Genomic DNA, 21,341 nt, shown 5'->3' on the forward strand with positions numbered 1-21,341 from the left:
AATTGTCACGAAACAGTTTTGAATGTTTTTTTATTGTCACGAAACCTATATTGTTGAAATTTATGAATCACATAAACCTGTTTTGAAATGTTTTTAAAAATCGCTTTGCATAGTTGTACCCAGTACCTGTCAATTGTGACGTATTTTACATACACAAATATATGCATTAGCACACCAATCCACTTGCAAATATAAAGTGTATACATATAACAAATTATATATATATCAACGAGGTGTTTTTATGTCCATCAACCCCGTACATAAACAATCTACATACCAAGTAACTGCTAACCGAACAAAAAATGACCCAACAGTCAATATTCCAAGTAATCCAAGTAGTACCTGTCATGGTTCTCCAGGCTCTTCTTGAAAGACCTAAGCAATTAAAACAAACTTCAAATATTTGACAATAGTATCTCTGAAAGGTCAAACTACAACAAATGTATCTAACATATTACTATTATGTGTTAGAGCTCATACCGTGTAAACGTGAAAGGTAAAATTACAAAATAGCGCAAACGTATTATAAAAAGTCTCGCTCCTGCTTCCTTCAACCCTCGCTCCCACATGTTGAACAACATATCCAAAACAAACAATTAAGAAAACACAAATCTAACTTCGTACATTAGTTTGTGCAGAATGAATACTCTCTTTTTTTGTAGGGTGGGTGGGCATGGTGGTGTTTTGGATAAAGTACAATATCAAGATGAACTCGTTCAATCTAACGAGCATGCTATTCATGGATCATAAGATATACTTAGATAAAGAATAACAACAAATTTCTGACGAAGTACCATCCTTTCAGTTTAACATGTACGAGAAACACTAGTTCGAACTAGGTATGACCACATTAATTGTATTACATTCTCCATTCCTTGAGAAGATATAACAAACATAATGCATGACTAATTTTATAGAGTGGTGATAGACACAATATATGAAATGGATATAAAGTCTACAACGAGTAATTCTACTCCGATCAACATGCTTCTCAAGATCATAGGATATGTTTCAGTTCAAGAATATAGTCAATAACATAAGGCATGAACAGAGATAAGAGTACCATACCTCAATTTCTCATTACAGTATATATGGTTCATGCCAAGGGTATTGCCCAAAAGAGTTCGATCAATCTTTCAAGCAACAAAAATTTTCAATCTCCAATATGCAGCGGACAACAAAACGCAAGATTATGTGAGCGGGGAATCCAAAAAACAACATATCACATATACTGTGGAAAGTATATGTGCGAGAGTATGAACTCTGCCAACTCACTCCTAATCACATCCAATTGTTCTTGTGTGTAACACTGCGGTGCTCCTTTCATTTATACATATTTATATCAAAGTCAAAGCAATGCATCGTGAGAATATTATTACATTTTCGAAAATACACACTATTCTATATACGTACGCAGTCTGAGATTGTTGTATTACGAGCGTAGACTATGTCACACATCAACCGCATGACATAGTATCTGCATTCTACTGCATTCAATTGTCTTGGGCTCTGTGAATACAACATATAAATAATACACTGCAATGAGAAAGTTATATATAAATCTAGACAAATATTTGAAATAGCTAAATGCTTTACCGTTACATGCTTCAGAGCAAAGGGTTTTTCTTGTATATTTCTTAGCCCTACAACAATTGACTCATATAAGATATTTTCTCTTTACATACGTTGAGTAATATTCAATACTAAATAGTATGCATGCAGTAAACTTATAAGTTAATACATACTTATTAGCACATACGAAATATTTATCTATGGCGAATACAAAAACTTACCCGGAATGATATGAAAACATCAGCAGTTGGTTCAACTCCAATTCCGATAGTCTTTTAGTCAATACTTGCACGCGGTTTTCTTTAGACAGATTTGTTATACACCAACCTATTGCTCTAACATGTCTGGGCCGATCCTGACTACCTAGCGCGATAGATAACAAATCCCCATCTTTGTCCATATTCTCTTCTTTCAAGTCTTGAGTTATCATGAGATCATCCTACAGTTGTAACAGCAAAGATGACACCCATTTGCATGATGGAACCCAAAGTCGATGAATGACTCGACTCCTAACTCATAATCCTCAGACAATCTATTTTTTTTTTCATCCATGATTTGTCCATTGTCCTGATATGAGGCAACTTATTAACTGATGACATAAACGATTTATTGATGATATTTGGAAAGAAATAGAAACTACTGGTTGAGACTACTTTTAAGGTTTATTCAAAGTACATCAAATATGGACAGTATGATTAAACTTGTCATCAAACTGCAAGAGCAGGAGATCATCCAATGAAAGGTATCGTAAGGAGAACCATCCCAATAAAGAAACTACTATGACGTATAATGGTCATTAAAAGGTGAAGTTTCCTAGAAACAAACAAACTTGCAAAGATATGGAGGCTAGCAAAGATCTAAATAGACTATTTAACTTGGCTAGTCTAAAAATTAGACAACTCTCATGAGGTATAATTAAACTAAACTAACATGGAAAAAATAACAAGGCAATAAGCAAGAATAACTAGGAAATAGGCAAAGGTTTTAGCAGTGGTGGCAAACCGATAAAAAAACAAAAAGACTATGGACTGCCAAAAATATCCTTAGGCCAAATAGTTCGATAATATTTTTCAAATTTCTATACAAGAATCGGATCAAACCAGCTACACCAACTAAAACCCCTCAAAGAAACAACAGATCTGTTGTGGTTTCTATTTATTTGTAAGTTCATTTTAACGTGTTATGTTGTGGAGGGCCATCATTCATTATTGTGATTAAGCTATATTAATAACAACACTAACAAACATCTGCAACCCTACCTTTCTTTTTTCAATAAGAAACGAACTTTCCATCAATGAGAGATAGAAAAGTGAAAACAAACCACCAAACAAATAAAGAAAAAGAGACGAAAAAAGAAAGACATGTCCTGTATGACTCCCAACATAAGAAGATGAAACTATTAACCTAGTACAAATACAGAAATCATTTCTAGAAGTTGGAACTTTTAACATAATTGGTAAGCCAAATTCTAGAAATACTTAACATGGTTAGTTAAGCTAGATTCGTGGGCCAAGACATAGTTAAGTCTCCATATTTAAAGCAGTTGATGAATGTTATAGCTTATAATGATTTAGTGCTACCATAAAAAAGACATAGTTAACTCTATAACCAAGTGCTACTATAAAAAAGAAGAAGAAAAATTCATAACAAATATTCAAGTTACAGGAGTCATTTCTAGACTTAACACAATAAATGAGTGAAAGAATAAGAGAGGTAGAAGAATGAGTGGACAAGTTACTCAATGTGATACATGTAATTGCAACCAATTTCAATGGGCCTCGACATTAAATAAATGATTTAAGCAATGCTTTTTCACAATTAGCCATAACCAATTAACTAAATAGCTTAATCACAATAATGAATGATGGCCCTCCACAACAGAACACGTTAAAATTAACTTACAAATAAATAGAAACCAAGAAAAAAAAGATCTCAAAGAAACAACACTGAAAATTGATCTCGTACGCTCTAATGGATCATCGTGCAAAATCAAAGCCCTAACTTGGAATTTCAAAAAAAGGGGAAGTATGAAATCGAAAACTGGGTCCGAAATAGCTACCTTGAATATACACAAGTTTCATAAACTAAAACCTATCATGAAGTAAAAACAAAATAACATAGTTTCATTAATAAGGTAAACAAGCAAAGAACAAAAAAGAAAACGATTGTAGAGCAGAAACAACATAGTTTCATCGACGGCAGTAGAGGCAAGTTGGGCGTAAATTGTAGAGCAGAAACAGACCAAACTAAGAACAAAACAATTTGAGACAATACCTAGGAAGGAAGAAGCAAGTGAAGGAAAGAGCGTGAGAAATGGGCAGTACGACGGAGCGATGGCGGTGGACGACGGACGAAAGTGCGACGGCAGCGGACAGTTTCCGAAAGTGACGGACGACAGACGATTCGCCTTGACGGCTTTGAAAGAGAAGGAGACTAGGAGGGAAAAGAAAAAGGGATTAGGGATTGGTCATTTCCCGATTGTTCATTTAAAAAAATGGTAAAAAGTTTTAGTTTTGTAATTATAATTATTTAAAAAAGACAAAATTTTTAAAAACTTTTTAATTTAAAAACAAAAAGATACTTTTATAAATAGGCTAGATTCACTTTTCTCCCGTCTATTTAGAATATTTAAAAAAATAAAACAATATTGCCAGACAATTATTGGAAAAGTCCATTTTTTCTGATTCTTTCTCAAAAGAGTCGGGAGTTGTAATTTTTAATAAAAACATTACTGATGCTATTTTAAAATGGTCGGGAATATTAATATGTCCCGACTATTTCGAAAACTTTCGAGAATTGTAATATTTAAAAAAAAATAAAAACAATAGTGCACAACAATTTATTAAAATATTGATGTAAAGTCCACTATTCGACTTTTTTCTAAAAATAGTCGGGAGTGGTAATTAAAAAAAATCAAGAACAAATTTTGTCTAACTATATAATAAAAGAGTCGGGAATATATAAACCTCTCCCGACTATTTCAAAAACCTTCAGGAGTAAATTTTGTCTGACTATTAGGCAAAGCATTAGTAAGAGTAACTTCACCCTTATTTTAGTCAATAGTCTGCAAAGTCCCGACTATTATTCATTAGTCGGAAAAAAGATGTTTGCCCCGTCGAGAATAAAAACGGTGGAAAAAACTCATAATTCTTGCAGTGTCGACTATGCTATTAATATTCTTAAAAATTTAGGCAAGAATCTAAAATAAAATAAAACAAACTTTCAAAACTAAGATTTAATTAAAAAATTTCTATCTAACATTCGTGTTATAAAAAATTTAGAGGTTCATGGACCAACTAGTTCCAATTTAAACCCAAATTAATTCCTAAGCATTCGATTAAGTTAACTACCTTTCATTCCAATAAAAAAAATGAGGGTTTAATTTAAATATGAAATTTTATTTACGGAATGCTTAGTGAAACTAGAAATAACATATTATTATTATTTTATGTTTATCATCGTATTTTCATTTTCATGATGAATTAAATTTATGCAAGGAAATATGGATACGACATAAATATATATTACTTATTTTAAATGAAAATTATAATTCTATTAATTTTTAATTGTAAAAAGTACTTTTTTGTAAAAATACAATAATAGAAGGTTGAAAAAATAATGAAAATCTACTGGGCTCAAACTCGGGACCGAAGAGGAAGATCACAATTACGAAGTGTAAGCATACCACTATACGAAATACCATTTTCTAATTATTTCATGAAGTATTTGGGGAAACTATTAATCACAAATCTATATTCGATACTAAATCTATACTCGATACGACCGGAGAATCCAGAAATAATTAATATCATCTATAAAGCTGCAGTTTTTCAGACTGAAATGAAAAGTGCTTAAAATCATTTGTGACACTTTTTGTATGTCATAAATTCTCGAGATGGTCCACGTAATTGTCATATAATACTTGATTTTTTTTCTTGGCAATTATAAAATGTCATAAAGCACTAAAGTTTTCGTAAATTGCCGTTTTTTCCCGCCAAAATCGTGCCGCCACTTTTCGTGACAGTTTTTAGATATCATTGAAAGTTCACTTTTGGTGACAGTTTTTAACTGTCATAAAACTTACAAAATTCGGAAAGGTGCGTTTTTTCCTGCCAAAAACGCACCCTAATTATTTATGATAGTTTTTTTTTGCCATCCAAACTTTTTTACTATTCGCAACTGTCATGGAAGATCATATTTCTACTAATGGACAAGGAACCCTTATTCCCGTCCTTCGCTTCAGGGCCATTTTGGACTCATGATTTTGCTTTTGGTTGCACCCAAAAGACTCTGTACCAATGGAGATGCCCCTTACATATATACTCTATTTAATGTGGGACTTTGTTTGCACTCAATGCAAACCTAACAATTTGCCAACAAGGTTTTGCTGAAATTGATTTTTTTATCCTCCTAGTGCTCATCTCCCTACTTATCCTCAAATCGAGGGCGACCAATTTCCCACATCTCTCACCTTGGATCGCCAATTCTCCAACTCACTCCCTCTTCTTATTCTCGAATATTTGCACCCTATCTCTGTCAGGCTTGACCCAACAACTACGCCTTTTAACGTTATCAACTTGACTCCATCCTTGAAGGCATATCATCTCTATGGTTACGTTGACGGCTCATAAGTTTTCTTTGATCAGTACATTCAAGAAGACAATTCAAGAAGACAAAACATGCAAACCCTATACGAAATATGACTTTAGGCACTCCCAGGACCACACATTGAAGACCTTAATCAATCCTACTACTTCCTAGTCTACTCTCTCTCTTGTTGTTAGCTACAATAACTCCAAACAAGTATGAAATCCTAGTATTAATATAATTGATTTGAAATATAAATGACAGAAAATCCATAAAAACGGAGCCAAGCCCATTGACGGTATTTAACAAATCAAAATCATCCATGACAAATTATCCACTCTTTGTGTCTACAATGACAAAGAGTACATCCTTATCGACACCTTGAATGGCATACCTCAAGAGTACATTGTTTTCTGCACCTCTCTTTGCAGCTACTCTACTTCTTTTCATGTGGAAGAACTTCATTTTCAACAAAAGGTTGAGGAAGTTGAAATCTCCTCTCAAGCAAAGCGGTGTGTTGAATCCATGTTTCAATGTACTACCATAGTGGCTAACTATCAACCACAGTCTAGTCCTTCTCGTGGTTGTAGTCTGCAATCCCTCTCGTGGTCCCAATAATCATGGAGGCAGTGGTAGTTTTTTTGCAATTCTCAACTCAACTTCAACCCCAATCTTCTTCCTTTACACCGATATCACCAATCCTTCATGGTTACTCAGCTTCTCACCCTGATGAGCCCAAAATCTAACAAAGTACATCGTGAAATCTGTGGAAAGTTCGACCACAATGCATTATACTATTATAATCGGATGAATCATGCTTTCCAAGGTTGTCTTTGCAACTACAGTATTTTCTCATTAATTGTCTTCCCTCTCACTCTCTTGATAATGTTTGTCCCTTTGAACATTACTTTATTTAGTTGTGCCTATTATCCCTTACTTCGTCCCTGTTCCAAGAATAAGTTACACCCTTTGCACTAATCGATGTGTTTTCTTTGGATATTATCTCAAGAAAAAAGACTACATTTGCTCTGATCCATGCTCCAAAAAATTATTTGTCATGCGTCATGTGATATTTGATGAATTTGTCTCCCCTTTGCTGAACCACCCTCACCTATAGCTTCTAGACTTTCTCAGCCCACACCACCCTCTCTCCCTTTTGTCCTCATCACCCTACCAACATTGCAATTCCAACCTTTTCCTCTCAACCCCCCATCTTTACCTTATGACTGATTATGTGTGATTCATCTGAGCGCTTGTTCCCCAACACGAGTGTTAACACCATTTGGTCCCCAACAAGAGTGTTGACACCGCCATTATTCTTTGGGCTATTGACTCAAATGACCTTCAAAAACTTTTGAAATGCTCAAATAACCCTCTTTCTTTTATTGTGCCCTAATGACCCACTTGAATATTAAATTAATTTTTATAGGTAGCGAAATTACTATAGTACCCTTCGTTCAAAAAATTGGACCGTTCTAACTTTCCCAATTTCTCTCCGTTTTCAGTCGTCGTTCCTCTTCTCCTTCTCCGTTCGTCTTTTCCTTTTCTGTTTGCGTGAGTTATCTTCTCCTTCTCCGTTCGCGTGAGTCGTCTTCTCCCGCTCCGTCTCCGTTCGAAATCGCTCAAGGTAAGTTCAATTTTTCCACTGTTCCATGGGTTTAGGGCTACGTTTTTTCATGTTGAATGGGTTTTTTTCCATTGATTCATGAACACCAGCACTGTATCTTGTTGACCATGTACATGAATGAGTGATTTCGCTGTTCAATTTTACTTTATTTTGTTCGTTCCATTATTGGGAGGTTGTTCTGCTGTGATTTCCTTCATTGTTGTTCTGCCGAAATTGATTTTTGAGCTGAAATTGAGTTTTGAGGTATGTGGGAGGGAACCGTTCTAAGTGTGTTGGGAGGTTGAAGAAGGAGGAGAGCTCTGCCATTTTTCTCGGGTCGATATCGGGTGAGGTTGAGCACGAGGTATTCGTCAGATGCTTGAGGCTGAACCTCGAGGTTCCTCGAGGTAAGCTCAAGGTTGGATTTCTTTCAAGTACCTCGGGTTGACCTCGCGCGAGGTATTTGAAAGAAATCCAACCTCGAGCTTACCTTAGGAACCTCGAGGTTCAGCCTAAGCTGAATACATTGGGCATAACCTCACCCGAGGTCAACCCGAGAAAAATGATAGAAGCTTACAAACGTTGAGCGACTTTACATATTTTTGTGTAGTCTATATTCTGTGAAATTTCTCGGGCCCGATCTTACCCGAGGTTGTACCCGAGGAAAATTACAGAATGTAAACTTTGTTAACAGTAATATATATTTTGCCCGAATTATTTAGTGAGTTATTAAACAGTGTTCATTTATGACCATATATGGTTTAGTTCAGTGTAAACTTGATGGTTTGAATCTGAGTGTAAATGTTTGTGTGTATTTACTTATAGGAAATGGATTTGGTACCGAAGGTCCCTCTCGCGTTGTATGTCTCGTCCTAGCTCACCTGTCTATCGCACCTAGCGAAGACATCCGAGGCTATTAAGAAGAAACTTACCCCCGGTCAGCTTCGTTTATTTAGGAAGACTGCAGTTGGGCATTTGCTTGATGTGGATCTTGTCTTTAACGGGCCACTAATTCATTGTCTGCTGCTTAGGGAGGTAAATGAGAGTCGTAAGGACACCATGAGTTTTAACTTTCTTGGTAGTAAGGTGTCCTTTGGACGGAGAGAATTTGATTTAATTAGCGGCCTAAAATATTCGACAGCCACCGTTATGAAGGACACCTATTCTCGTAGCCTTAGGGCCCTGTACTTCGATGATAATGTAGACCTAACCTTGGCTGAGTTTGAGAAGAAGTATGAAGTACTTCGTTTTGAGGATGATTGGGATGCGGTCAAGGTCTCAATTGTATACTTTGTTGAATTCGTACTTTACGGACGGGAAAGAAGCGTGAAGTACGACAGTAGTCTGCTTGGAATAGTAGATGATTGGGAAGTGTGCTGCAACCATGACTGGGGGCAACTATCATTTGAGAAGACTATGAGGAGTTTGGAGCGAGCACTTGCGAAGAAGACACCTCAGGGGGCGTTGAGGAAATCGTACAGTCTTTATGGTTTCCCGTGGGTGTTCCAGGTAAATAAATATATATGAATTTTTAATATAATTTGGACATAATAATTGTTACTAACATTATTTGTAATTTGTGTAGGTGTGGGCGTGTGAGACAATATCTTCCATGACGGGACGAGTTGCCAGGAAGATAAGTGATAGTTTGGTACCCCGCATGCTCCGGTGGAGGTGCGGTCACTTGACTGGATGGCTCGTGCTGGAGAGGGAGATCTTCCAGTCTACAACAGTAAGTCTGACCCTTTTTTATGACTTTATTTCAAATTGTGTATTATTGATATCATTTTCCGTGCAGGCCAGAATTAGGGGCTTAGAACCGACTGAAGCGGAGAGGAGGTTTTTCAATAGGGCAATCGAACCACCAGCATCAGATGAACTAGAAGCTGATGAGGAAGTCCGTCAACGTCTAGAGACTGCATTCGAGGGTGAGGACATAAACACGGACCGTCCAACCGACAATGTTGGTGCTCCTACCGCTGCCGAGGTCGATCGTAACCAGGATGGAGAGGCGATACAGAACAAAGAAAAAAAGAAGAAGGTTATCAAGAAAGTGTTAAAAGAATTAAAGTGTTGGACACGCGTGTAGCCGCTATGGATAGGAGACTTGAAGGTGTAGAGGGTGAGCTGAAAGCCATACGCAAGTATTTGCGGCGACTTGCAAGGGTAAGTGTTTCCTTCATTAAGTTTGTTTTATGGAATGTTTTCTCTATCACGGTTGGTAAATATTTCATTTTATGTATAGGGTCAACCAGTCGACCCAGCCGATATGTGAATAGGCAGAGGAGGTGACGATGCTGGTGGATCAGGAAGTGCTGGCGATGGAGGGCGTACTCATGAGGGGGGAACAGACAGTCATCTCGATGGCGATGGACATGGGGATGCAGCGGGCGATGGACATGGGAATGCAGTGCGCGATGGTCATGAAGACGCAGTTGTCCAAAATGTCCAGAACGAAGATGTGGACCCGGAGGCAGCAGAGGTCGACACTGTTGCGGTTGACACGGTCAAGGTTGGTAACAAAAAAACCGTGGAACCTGAGGTAGAATATGTGCTTCAAGGAACGCCTCCTGATGATCCCAATGACGTCCAAAGTATCGGCATTGGTACATCGAAACACATGGGAGATGTTGACATCGACGCCGATTTGTACCAGTCATCGACACAGGTATCTCAATTGCTGCGCACTAACTTATTGTGGTTGGGGTTACTTTGACGATGTTCTAATGATAACATCTTTTCAGGTCAAGATTCTACAGGATTTATCAGATACCGACACTGACCCAAATATCGTATCCCAATCACGAGCGTCCGAGGAAACACAATCACAAGGCCAAACATGTGTGGATGACAACGACGTACGTGTGTTATCTCAGCCAGTCACACGTCCACCCCCTCGTCGTGGAGAACGGGAAAAGAAAAAGCCATGGAGACTTGGAGGGTCGTACGAAGTTAAAGTGGGCGGGAAGCGAAAGAGGGTGATCGTGTACAATCCACTCCCAGATCTCCCAGCTGTAGAGGAGGTCAAATTCGGAAAGTGGATTGAAGACTACGAATCAAATCGTTCGTCCCGAAGGACACCATATGCGTACAGAAAGAAACAATGGTTTCGTGATCTACTTACGGCGAACAACTGGTGCACGAATGAGGTACATAGGCTTTGAATGGTGAAGGCTGAGAATTACTAATTGTTTTGTGTCTATTACTTTTAATATGACGGTGATACTTGCAGGTCGTTGATTATGACGGTGATACTTGCAGGTCGTTGATTCACTAGTCATGTTCGTGCGGAAGAAGCTAGAAGAACGTCCTGACTTATGTTCTCGGCAATTCACCACTGGAGACACTGTGTTGTCGGTACGTCCCACGTAATTGTCTGTTACTCCATATTTTTTGTTCTCTATTTCTTATCCATGCCTAACAACATCCATATTAAATGTACAGAACTTTTTTCGTCGAACTGATGGTCTATATGAGCTGGTGAAATCAAAGAATGCCACTCCAGCACAGGCGGCGAAGGAGTATGACTGATGCGTGGGAGAGTACCGTCATGGCATACATTGACCGAAGTCATTCGAACTACCCGCTCAAGTGGCGTGAGGTGGAGGCTGTCTATTTACCCTTCAATGTCAACGGCAACTATTGGGTTATGATATGCATAGACTTCGTTGAAGGTGAGATCGTTGTCTGGGACTCCCTGAGGGCAATTACCTTAGATGCATCATTGGAGGAGCAACTGGAAGTCATGCGCACAGTCATCCCATCGTTATTGCATAAATCTCAGGTCATCGCGGTACATCCAAACCTACCAATGATACCGTGGCGAATTCGTAGGGTTACGTCGGCCCCGCAACAGTTTGGTAGTAGAGACTGCGACATTTTTTGTGTTAAGTATTTTGAATATGATGTAACAGGGACTTCTTTAGAAACATTGAGGCAAAACAATATGCCATACTTTAGGAGGCAATTTGCCTTCCAGCTATGGTCTAATAAGGCAGTTTGGTGATAATTTATACAAAATATTTTGCAACGTAGTATCTATTATCTCTATTTGGTGACGAAGTATACAAACTATTTTTCAATATATTATTCATTTTAATCTTTACTTTCATAGCTCATTGAATTTGAGGGCCGGGGTCCAGTATAACTCGGCCAGGAATTATGGAAACAAAAAAAATGTGCCAACCTCGGGTTCGACCTCGACCGAGATCGCCCCTGAGAAATTTCACAGAACCTTAAAAATATCCAACCCCGGGTGTCACCTAGCCTGAGAAATGACCGGAAATTTTGACAGAACCTTCCAATAAGCTTACCTAGGGCTTCACCTCGTCCGAGAAAGCACCGAGAATTTTGACAAAACATGACAGAAGCTGAAAAGAATTATTCTTGACTTAGTCTACTTCTGAACCTACAAAATACATCATTTTAATGCCGGCAAAACCATAATGTCTTAGTATTTACATAACACACATAGTTCCGACTATAATAACAACCATATCATTCTGTTCGGAGCGGTTGCCTACACGTCTTGCGGTTGTGTCCAACGTTTCCACATCGCCAGCATTTATGTACCTATCGGACTTCCCCGGCCGATGGTATTCTAGTAGTTTGGCGACGTCCAACACGAGGAACAAATTTTGGTGGCTTAATCGTCTTTGGCACGTAGTCATCCGGTAAAATTCAATCTTCTTCATCTCCGAGCCGGTACACGGGTTCGGCGTAACCAAGTATGAGGGTTTCGATTCGGTACCTATCAGAACATAATGAATGCACGCTAATGTTTCGAAAAATCGCCCCAGCAATGGCATGAGAGCATGGAATCTCAAAATAGTCAAATTGTTTACACGTGCAGGTCTTGCTATTCAGGTTGACACTTACCTTGGATGTACCATCATGCACTTCGAATTCGAACCGATCAATTGGCCTGACATGATGATATCGAGCTTGTTCCACCTATTTTTTAAGAATAATTTCTGCATATTCAGTAAGAACTGTTCCTCGACTAGAGGCAGCCGTCCGCCTCTCATAAAACTATTGTTGTAGTAGAGCTCGACAATTTTCAAATAGAGCTATTATTGGCAAAGCACGAGCATGAACAAGTACCGCATTCATGGACTCAGCAAGATTCGAGGTCATTTGGTTATACCTCATTCCAGGTTGATATGCACGAGGCCACTTGTCGAATCCGATGTCTTCCAAGTATTTCTGGACTCCTGAGAATCCGGCTAGTTGGCCCCAATAGTATCGAAACTTTGATATCTTGAACGCCTTTGCTGCTTTAGCGAAAATTATTTGCATTCCCTCGTTTCTAAACTTCTCATTCAATTTCATCGCTAAATAATGCATACATGTGACGTGCGCTGCATCAGGAAACACCGTTGCCATGGAGTTCGTGATACTTTGATGCCAGTCAGATACAAAAACCAAACCATTTACGTCACCTATACAAATCTTAACCCGCTCGATAAACCAAGTCCATGAATCATCACACTCCTTATCGACAACACCGAATGCAAGAGGATAAATTTGGTTGTTGCCATCTATTGAGGATGCAGTAAGTAGTACTCCTTTGTACTTCCCCTTCAAATGTGCTCCATCAACCACAAGTATAGGTCGTATACAACTTCCAAAACCCCTAATCGAGCATCCTAAGGCCATGAATGCGTACTTGAAGAATGTGTCGTCCTCCAATTTCATGTGGAAAACCATTCCTTCATTCACGGCCTTCAGAGCCTCTCCATACTTATGTAAAGTAGAGTACGACTCTCTAGGAAATCCCATCAATAGGACCAGTGCGACTTCTTTCGCTCGCCATGCCTTTTCATATCGGACATTGACACCGTAATTCTTTCGCATATCATTCACAATATCTTTAGGCCTGTAACGACGGCTGACCTCCTCAAAGTTTGACTTTATCCACTGACCCACCACCCAACTACCAGCTTGTCGATGATCATGTGCCAGTGTCGGTCGTTCGCAACTGTGATTCTCAGAAAACGTTGAGATGAGAAAGGTATCCGAACCTTTGATTCTTCTTGCATGTAGGGCCCATTTGCACCCATTTTCCGTGCATGCAACATATAATAACTTTGTGGTAGATTTCTTAACCTTGTACTCAAAATTCTTGGTTATAGCAAAAATAGCCAGTTTAAATCGTAATTCGTCCTTAGACCGAAAAACACTGCCAACTGCAATGTCGTGAACAGAACCATCCTCATTACCAATTATATCCATCTGTTCTAAGGACGCATGTTGACCATTAGTAGTTGCACAAGGGGCATTCCTACTTACAGACTATACTTCCACAACAGGTGTTCTTGAGGATGGATCACCGCCCCCAACTGGGTCCTCAGCTTCATCATCCTCGTCCTCATACTCATTCTCAGTTCCTGTTGGACGTTGATAAGATCCTTCCATTTAGCAGCACCTTAGGATGGCATAGCCTTAAAGTTAAGGGTGTGTAGCCATCATCCTCATTCTCATACTCATGGTCCTCATCACTTTCAACATCATCCCACTGCCCGAAGTGTTCTTATTCATTGTCGCCTAAATTGCAAGGGACAATATTGTCCGTCAATGGAGTCATAAATTGTACAGAACATGGCAGGTTGACAGTATCTATAGGTGAGTGCATGTGATTTAGTGGGATAGAAGAAGGAACGTTTTGTTCTACTTGGCATGAAAATGAAGCCAATGTTTCGGTTTGGGGTTATAATGTACCATCACGTGAGTTACTACCACTACCTTGTCTTTCCTTTGGTACAACAGATACATACAAAGACACTTGGAAGGGATGTGGAGGGCCCATAAGGTAAAAACTTGGTACTCAAATTTCTAGATACATTGTAGAACAATATTGAAAAGATCAGGATTTATTCTAGTCATCCTAAAGATCGCACTTACAAGGTCTCTATATGTTATTCCTTCATCAACGTTTAACCCACCCATAACTCCACCTTCGTATACAGTGCCTGTCTGATTCCACTGACCTCCATATATCACAAAAAGGGGAACCATTTTGTTCTGCATTGCAAACCATAATTGAAAAACAATTAGAAATGGGAAGAATATATAAAATAAACTTCAACCTCGGGCGGGAAATATATTTTCCCGCCTGAGGTGGAGTTCAATACGCAGCCTCGATCGAGGTGATTTCAGTCCCTCGCCCGAGGTTCAACAAAACGTGATTCTCGTTCGAGAATCATATCACCTCGCTCGAGAACGACCAGAAATTCAAAACGAACAGTGCGGGAGGAATGAATAAATGGGTTTAAAACAAAGTAATAAACGTTATTGCTACTCCCACTGTAACAAAAATAAACCAAACGAGTACCCAATAAAAACACATCTGTTACAATGTAGACATCAAGCAAGATTATTGAGCAAAAGGAGAAAGCATAAAAACCAAATAACTACCTCTTCCAAAGTCTTGAAAATTCCAAAGAAAATATATACAAAGCTTTTCAGATTTTTTAGGATTGTGCAGAAAGAATATTCACGATAACGACATATGTTTTCTGAGGTTAGTAATGACATGTACTGATTGGTTAGGTACGACTTGATGTGCATTAAATTGGTTTTGTAGTGCATTCAAGCTACCTCGGGCGGGATTGTTTCTACCTCGGGCGGGAATTATGTAAACGTTCATTTGTTACATTTAATGGCATTTTGGTTATTTCACCTGCGTTTGACACATCATCAATGCTAAAAGTGGGTTGGTTGGGTACTGTGAGGGGGTGGGTCATAATCGCGCCGTTCGTCTTCTCCTTCTTTGTTTGAAATCGATACAGTTCCATCGTCTTCTCCATTTATCTTTTCCTTCTCCGTTCGAAATCGCTCGAGGTAAGTTTGATTTCTATTAGATTTTGTTCTTTTCCATCACATTGAAAGTTAGGGCTTCAATTTTCAACTCTGTTTAGGAGTTCAATGTTTGATTCTTCCGTCGATTACGTTTTCTGGTGTTCGGATGAACGAATACATGATTAATGATTAATATGGCATCAATTTAGTTTTCGTTTCTCATGTATTCTGTGTTTCGAAAAATAGGAAAACTAATTGTTGTTTCTGCCTTCTTTGTTCTTGATTTTTTTTGTGTATTTTTATGTCGATATGGTCTCTGTGTGTGAGGGTGTGAGGTTTATTCGAAATATGTCTGTAGGAGGTTCATTTGAAATATTTGAGGTGGTGGGGTGGGAGGTTGAAGAAGAACTGCTCTCTGTTATTTTTCTCGGGTTCAACCTCGGGCGAGGCTGAGCCCGAGGTATTGAAAGATGTTCAACCTCGATGTTGAGCCTAATATTGAGCCTCCTCAATTACCAACCTCGAGGTGAACATCTTTCAATACCTCGAGCTCAGCCTCGCCCGAGGTCGAACCCGAGAAAAATAACAGAGAGCAGTTCTTCGTTGTTTGAAATTTGTTTGTTTGAATCTCAGTGTGCATGTTTATTTGCATTTACCTATAGGAAATGGAAATGGTACCGAAGGTCCCTCCCGCGATGTATGCCTCGTCCCAAGTGTCTTGTCTGTCGCACCTAGCAAAGACAGCCCAAGATATTAAAGAGAAACTTACCCCCCGTCAGCTTCGTCTTTTTACGAAGACTGTATTTAGCCATCTCATTGATGTGGATCTAGTATTTAACGGGCCGTTAATACATAGCTTGTTACTTAGGGAGGTATTGGTAGAAAATAGTAGTCCGGACACCATTAGTTTCAACTTGTTGGGGAGTAAGGTGTCATTCGGTCGGAGAGAATTTGACCTCATTAGCGGCCTAAAATATTCGAGAGCACAAGTTAGGAAAGACATGTTTCCTGCCAGGCTTAGAACATTGTACTTCGATGATGACGTAAACCTGACCTTGGCCAATTTGGAGAAGAAGTACAAAATGTTACGGTTTGATGATGATTGGGACGCGGTGAAGGTCTCAATTGTGTACTACGTGGAACTAGTACTTCATGGACGGGAGAGAAGTTTGAAGTTTGACAGTAGTTTGCTAGGAATAGTAGATGATTGGGAAGTTTACTGCAACTATGACTGGGGATCCATATCGTTTGAGAAGACAATAAAAACTCTTCAACGAGCACTGATGGGAAGTTGAGGAAAGCGTACAGTCTGTATGGTTACCCGTGGGTGTTTCAGGTAAATAAATATCATATAATTGCCATATTTATTTGGACTCACTAATGATTGCTAACATTATCTATAATTTATACAGGTGTGGGGGTATGAGACGATATCGTCCCTGGATGGACGAGTTGCTATAAAAGTTAATGATGACGTGGTACCCCGCATGCTCCGGTGGAGGTGTGTTCGTTCGATAGGATGGGTGATGTTGGAAAGAGACATATTCCAGTCAACAACAGTAAGTGACTAACTTTATCATGCACTTGTTTTCGAACCACACCTGAGTGATATCATATTTCGTGCAGGCCAGAGCAAAGAGCTTGGAACAAACTGAATCGGAGACGATATTTTTTAATAGGACGTTCGAACCACCAACATCCAATGATGTGGAACATGATGAAGAAGGGCTCCAAAGTCCGCGACCCGCATGCGAGGGCCACGACGATATGATCGAATGTCCACCAATCGATGATATTGAAGACGGAGAGGGCACAAATAAGAAGAAAGAGAAAAAGAAGAAGAAGATCAAGAAGAAGGTGTATAAGAGGTTAGGAAGGTTGGACATGCGTATCGATGCCGTGGAAAATAAGCTCAAGGGTGTGGAAGGTGAGTTAAAGTCCATACGGAAGTATTTGCGACGGCTTGCCAGGGTAAGTAGATAAGTTTATTAAATTTTGTATTCCCGTATGTTTTTTAAAATTTGGATGGTGTGATATGTCATTTGATGTATAGGGTCAACTAGTCGATCCTGCTGAAATGCGAAGAGCCAAAGTAGGCGGTCATTCTGGTGGAGCAGGCCACATGGACGTCGACATGGTAGAGGTTCAGCAGGTCCAAAATGCATCTGATGTCCCGAAAGAACCAGAGGTTCACGAAGTACTGAAGGTCAACATAGGAGATGAAGCAGGGGTTTGAAACGTGGAAGAGGTTGAGTCGGACTCGAACCAGTTTCATACACCGACGCCAGAGGTATCGAACCGTACATCATATACTTCATTTTATCAATCTGTCGAGGTTCTAACTAGTTTACTTTCAGTCCCAATACGTCGATAGTGCATCGGCGACGGACGAGGTCGTACCAGACCAATCACAGCATGTAGACTCGGACGAAGTACGTCTCATATCACAACCATTGCCACGTCCCAAAATTCAGCGACCACAACGGGAAAGGAGAGTACCATGGAAGTTGCGTGCGTCGGTTGAAGTGAAGGTGGACGGAAAACGACATAAGGTCATACAATACAATCCAGTTGTGGATATTCCAAAAGAGGAGGATAACAAATTTCAGGTCTGGCTAGATGACGATGACAAACGTTCAACGCGAAAGACCGCATACTCCATCATGAATAAGGCCTGGTTCCACAACCTATTGAGGCCAGGTAACTGGTGCACAACCGAGGTAAGTGATCATTAACCAAACTAAATGTAGTAAATATGTATACGTTCATGTTTATAAATTGGGTACTATTCATAGGTCGTCAATGAGCTGTTCATGTTAGTGCGGAAGAAGCTTGAGCAGCGGCCTGACCTGTGTTCTCGGAAGTTCACAACTGGCGATCTAGTTCTTGCGGTACGTGTGTTCATGCCTATCCACTAACTTCAAATTGGTCATAGTGCATAGGTTGATGACTCATTGAGTTAAGTTTGATACTTCAGACGTAAGGATAGTCTATATGCATGCATGCAATCTGATAGTTCATTGCCTTCAAAAGTAGCGGTCGAGTACGATTGGGACGGGAGGGACAAGAGCATCATGGGTTATACTGACGACACTCATACGGACTACCCTTTGAGGTGGATGGAAGTGGACGCCATATATCTCCCATTTAACATCAGGGGCAAGCACTGGGTAATGGTATGTATCGACCTCGAGGAAGGCGAAATCGTAGTATGGGACTCCTTGACTTCAATGACCACGGATCATGCTATGGAGGATCATTTGAAGGTAATGCGCACCATCATCCCAGTAATGCTCTTCAAATATGATGTTATGAAAGTCCGACCCAATCTACTGATCCAACCATGGCGGATTCGACGAGTTACGTCAGCACCACAACAGATTGGCGGTGGCGACTGTGGGATTTTCTGCGTCAAGTATTTTGAGTACGATGTAACCGGGTCCACATTGGATACTCTAACACAGTCTAGGATCGCATACTTTAGGAGGCAACTTGCTTTTCAACTTTGGGCGAATAGACCTATTTTTTGATATTCCATTAGAATTGTTTTCTTATTTTGTACGTAACTTAGTTAAATTTGATAATACAAATGAATTTAAGTATATTGACTATGATTTAATAGGGACTCGTTTAGATACATTGAGACAAAACATCAATTATTAATGGAGTTTAGGACTGCGTTTTCAATATTAGGATCATTCTAATCTTTATTTATGAAGAACATTGTATTTTACGGTCGAGGTAAGCTGGTTCAGGCTCGAGGTTTTTTGCACAACTGAAAAAAATACCAACCTCGGTATCTACCTCGATCGAGTTCGAGCCCAAGAATATTGGCAGAACTGAAATAAAGAACAACCTCCATATTAAATGTACAGAACTTTAATCTCTATTTTTGTAGCTCATTGAATTTGACAGTCGGGGTCGACCATAACTTGGCCGAGAATTATGGAATCAAGAAAAATATGCAGCGGCGGTCTCCAGTAAGAGTCCACAAATTTTGGTGGCTTAATCGTCCTCGACACGTAGTCATCCGGTAAATATTCTTCGTCTCCGCGGGGGTACACGGGTTCTGCGTAACCAAGTATGAGGGTTTCGATTCGGTACCACTTTGTTCTGCATTACAAAGCACAATTGAAAGACAAATATATATATATATATATATATACATTAACCTCGGGCAGGAAACATATTTTCTCGCTCGAGGTGGATTTCAATACGCAGCCAAGCCCGAGGTAAGTTTAACAAACATTCCGTTTTGAAAACCTCTGACCCCGGTCGAGAAAGTTTAGTACCTCGCCCGATGTTCATCAATAACATGAATCTCGGCCGGTAATCATATCACCTCGCTCGAGAATAACCCGACAATTAGAACGCATAGTGCAGGAGGAATGAACATATGAGTTTAAAACAAAATAACAAAAGTTATTGTTACTCCGACTGTAACAAAAATAAACCAAACGAGGATCAAATAAAAACACATGTGTTCAAATATAGAATCAAGCAAGATTAACGCGCAAAAGGAGAAAGCATAAAAAATAAAGAACTACTTCTCCCAAAATCTTGAAACTTCTAAAGTGAATATTCACAATACTTTTCATATTTTTTAGGATTGTGCAGAGAGAATATTTACGATAAGGACATATGTTCTCTGGGATTATGTACTGATTATTAAGGTACAAGTCGGTGTGCATTAAATTGGGTTTGCCGTGCATTGACGCTACCTCGGGCGGGAATTTTTCTACCTCGGCCGGGAATTATTCCAGCGGTCATCTGTTACATTTAATGGCATTTTGGTCATTTCACCTGCTTCTAACACATCATCAATGTTAAAAGTGGGTCATTTGGGCATAATTAAAGAGGGTAGGTCATTTGAGCATTTCAAAAGTTTTTGGAGGTCATTTGAGCCAATTTCCCATTATTCTTGCTCCCACATTTACCTTCTATCTATTACTTCACCGGTTGTTCCTTCGTTGGATCCCTCTTTCTCTATTCAAACAAACATGTCAAAACCCTCAACCACACTAGCTCATTCTTACCGTTTGAACTGCACCCCTTCGCCATCAGCTCCTTCTGCATTGTCAGTCGTCTCCAATACTCATGCCATACAAACATGATATAAGTATGTGATTTGCAAATGCAAGATGTGTTATATTTCTGTCACTTTGAACCTAAACACAGTGAACCTAGTTCATTCACACAAATTTATCAAGTGATAAATTTTTGGGTTATAGAAACAAGGTACTTGGTCCTTATTTCCTACACCTTCTTGAAAAAAGTGTCATTGTGGTTGGTACATCGCATCAAACATTGACCTTATGGGTCTATTATACATTTAGTGGTAAAAGACTTTCATTAGGAACATGACCTTCAATACAATGAGACTTTTAGCCCAAACTAACTCATGTTGCCCAGCATGGGGCAACAACTATGGACGAGCACCCTAGTCAACCAGACCAAACAAACCACCCCAGACCTAACTAGCTCCCACCTAAGCAACAAAGGTTGACCAACTCGAGCCAACAAGCACAAACTTGATGACCCATGGCTTACCTATCCTAGGCAGACCACTCCAAGCTGATCAGCACCCTCGAGACAACCATCCCAGGTTCACCACACTGGAGCAATTGGACTGAGTCACAATCTTGGGCCAACCACCCCAAGCTGACCACTACAGGTCGGCCAATCTAAGTCGAATAGCTCAGATCGACCAACTCGGTTCAACTGGGTGGACTAGTCCAAGCCCAACAACCCTAGGTCGACAAGCCCTAATCGACCA

At 39.5% G+C, this 21,341-nt stretch overlaps 2 protein-coding genes and 1 long non-coding RNA gene across 3 annotated transcripts; 1 reads left to right on the top strand and 2 right to left on the bottom strand.

The window, feature by feature from the left end:
• Positions 1-178: 178 nt before the first annotated feature.
• On the bottom strand, positions 179-4,042 carry LOC148208307 (uncharacterized). The gene is made up of 5 exons (XR_015789022.1): positions 3,847-4,042; positions 1,794-2,139; positions 1,597-1,643; positions 481-1,509; positions 179-375 (listed from the first exon to the last, which is right to left on the bottom strand). It is a non-coding gene; the product is annotated as an uncharacterized LOC148208307 (long non-coding RNA).
• Positions 4,043-11,315: 7,273 nt separating this feature from the next.
• LOC111012067 (uncharacterized) lies at positions 11,316-11,771 on the top strand. Its single transcript, XM_022286092.1, has one exon. The coding sequence runs from the start codon at positions 11,316-11,318 to the stop codon at positions 11,769-11,771; it is 456 nt and encodes a 151-aa protein (XP_022141784.1).
• A 674-nt stretch (positions 11,772-12,445) lies between these two features.
• LOC148208308 (uncharacterized) lies at positions 12,446-14,794 on the bottom strand. The gene is made up of 6 exons (XM_088120177.1): positions 14,669-14,794; positions 14,251-14,311; positions 14,066-14,154; positions 12,912-13,999; positions 12,644-12,718; positions 12,446-12,515 (listed from the first exon to the last, which is right to left on the bottom strand). Exons 1-6 carry the CDS (start codon positions 14,792-14,794, stop codon positions 12,446-12,448), a joined length of 1,509 nt encoding a protein of 502 aa, XP_087976303.1.
• Between the last annotated feature and the right edge of the window lie 6,547 nt (positions 14,795-21,341).

Source organism: Momordica charantia (assembly GCF_013281855.1).
Source record: "Momordica charantia cultivar OHB3-1 chromosome 11 unlocalized genomic scaffold, Mcharantia_2.0 BLBB01000011.1, whole genome shotgun sequence".
NCBI classification, from domain to species: domain Eukaryota; kingdom Viridiplantae; phylum Streptophyta; class Magnoliopsida; order Cucurbitales; family Cucurbitaceae; genus Momordica; species Momordica charantia.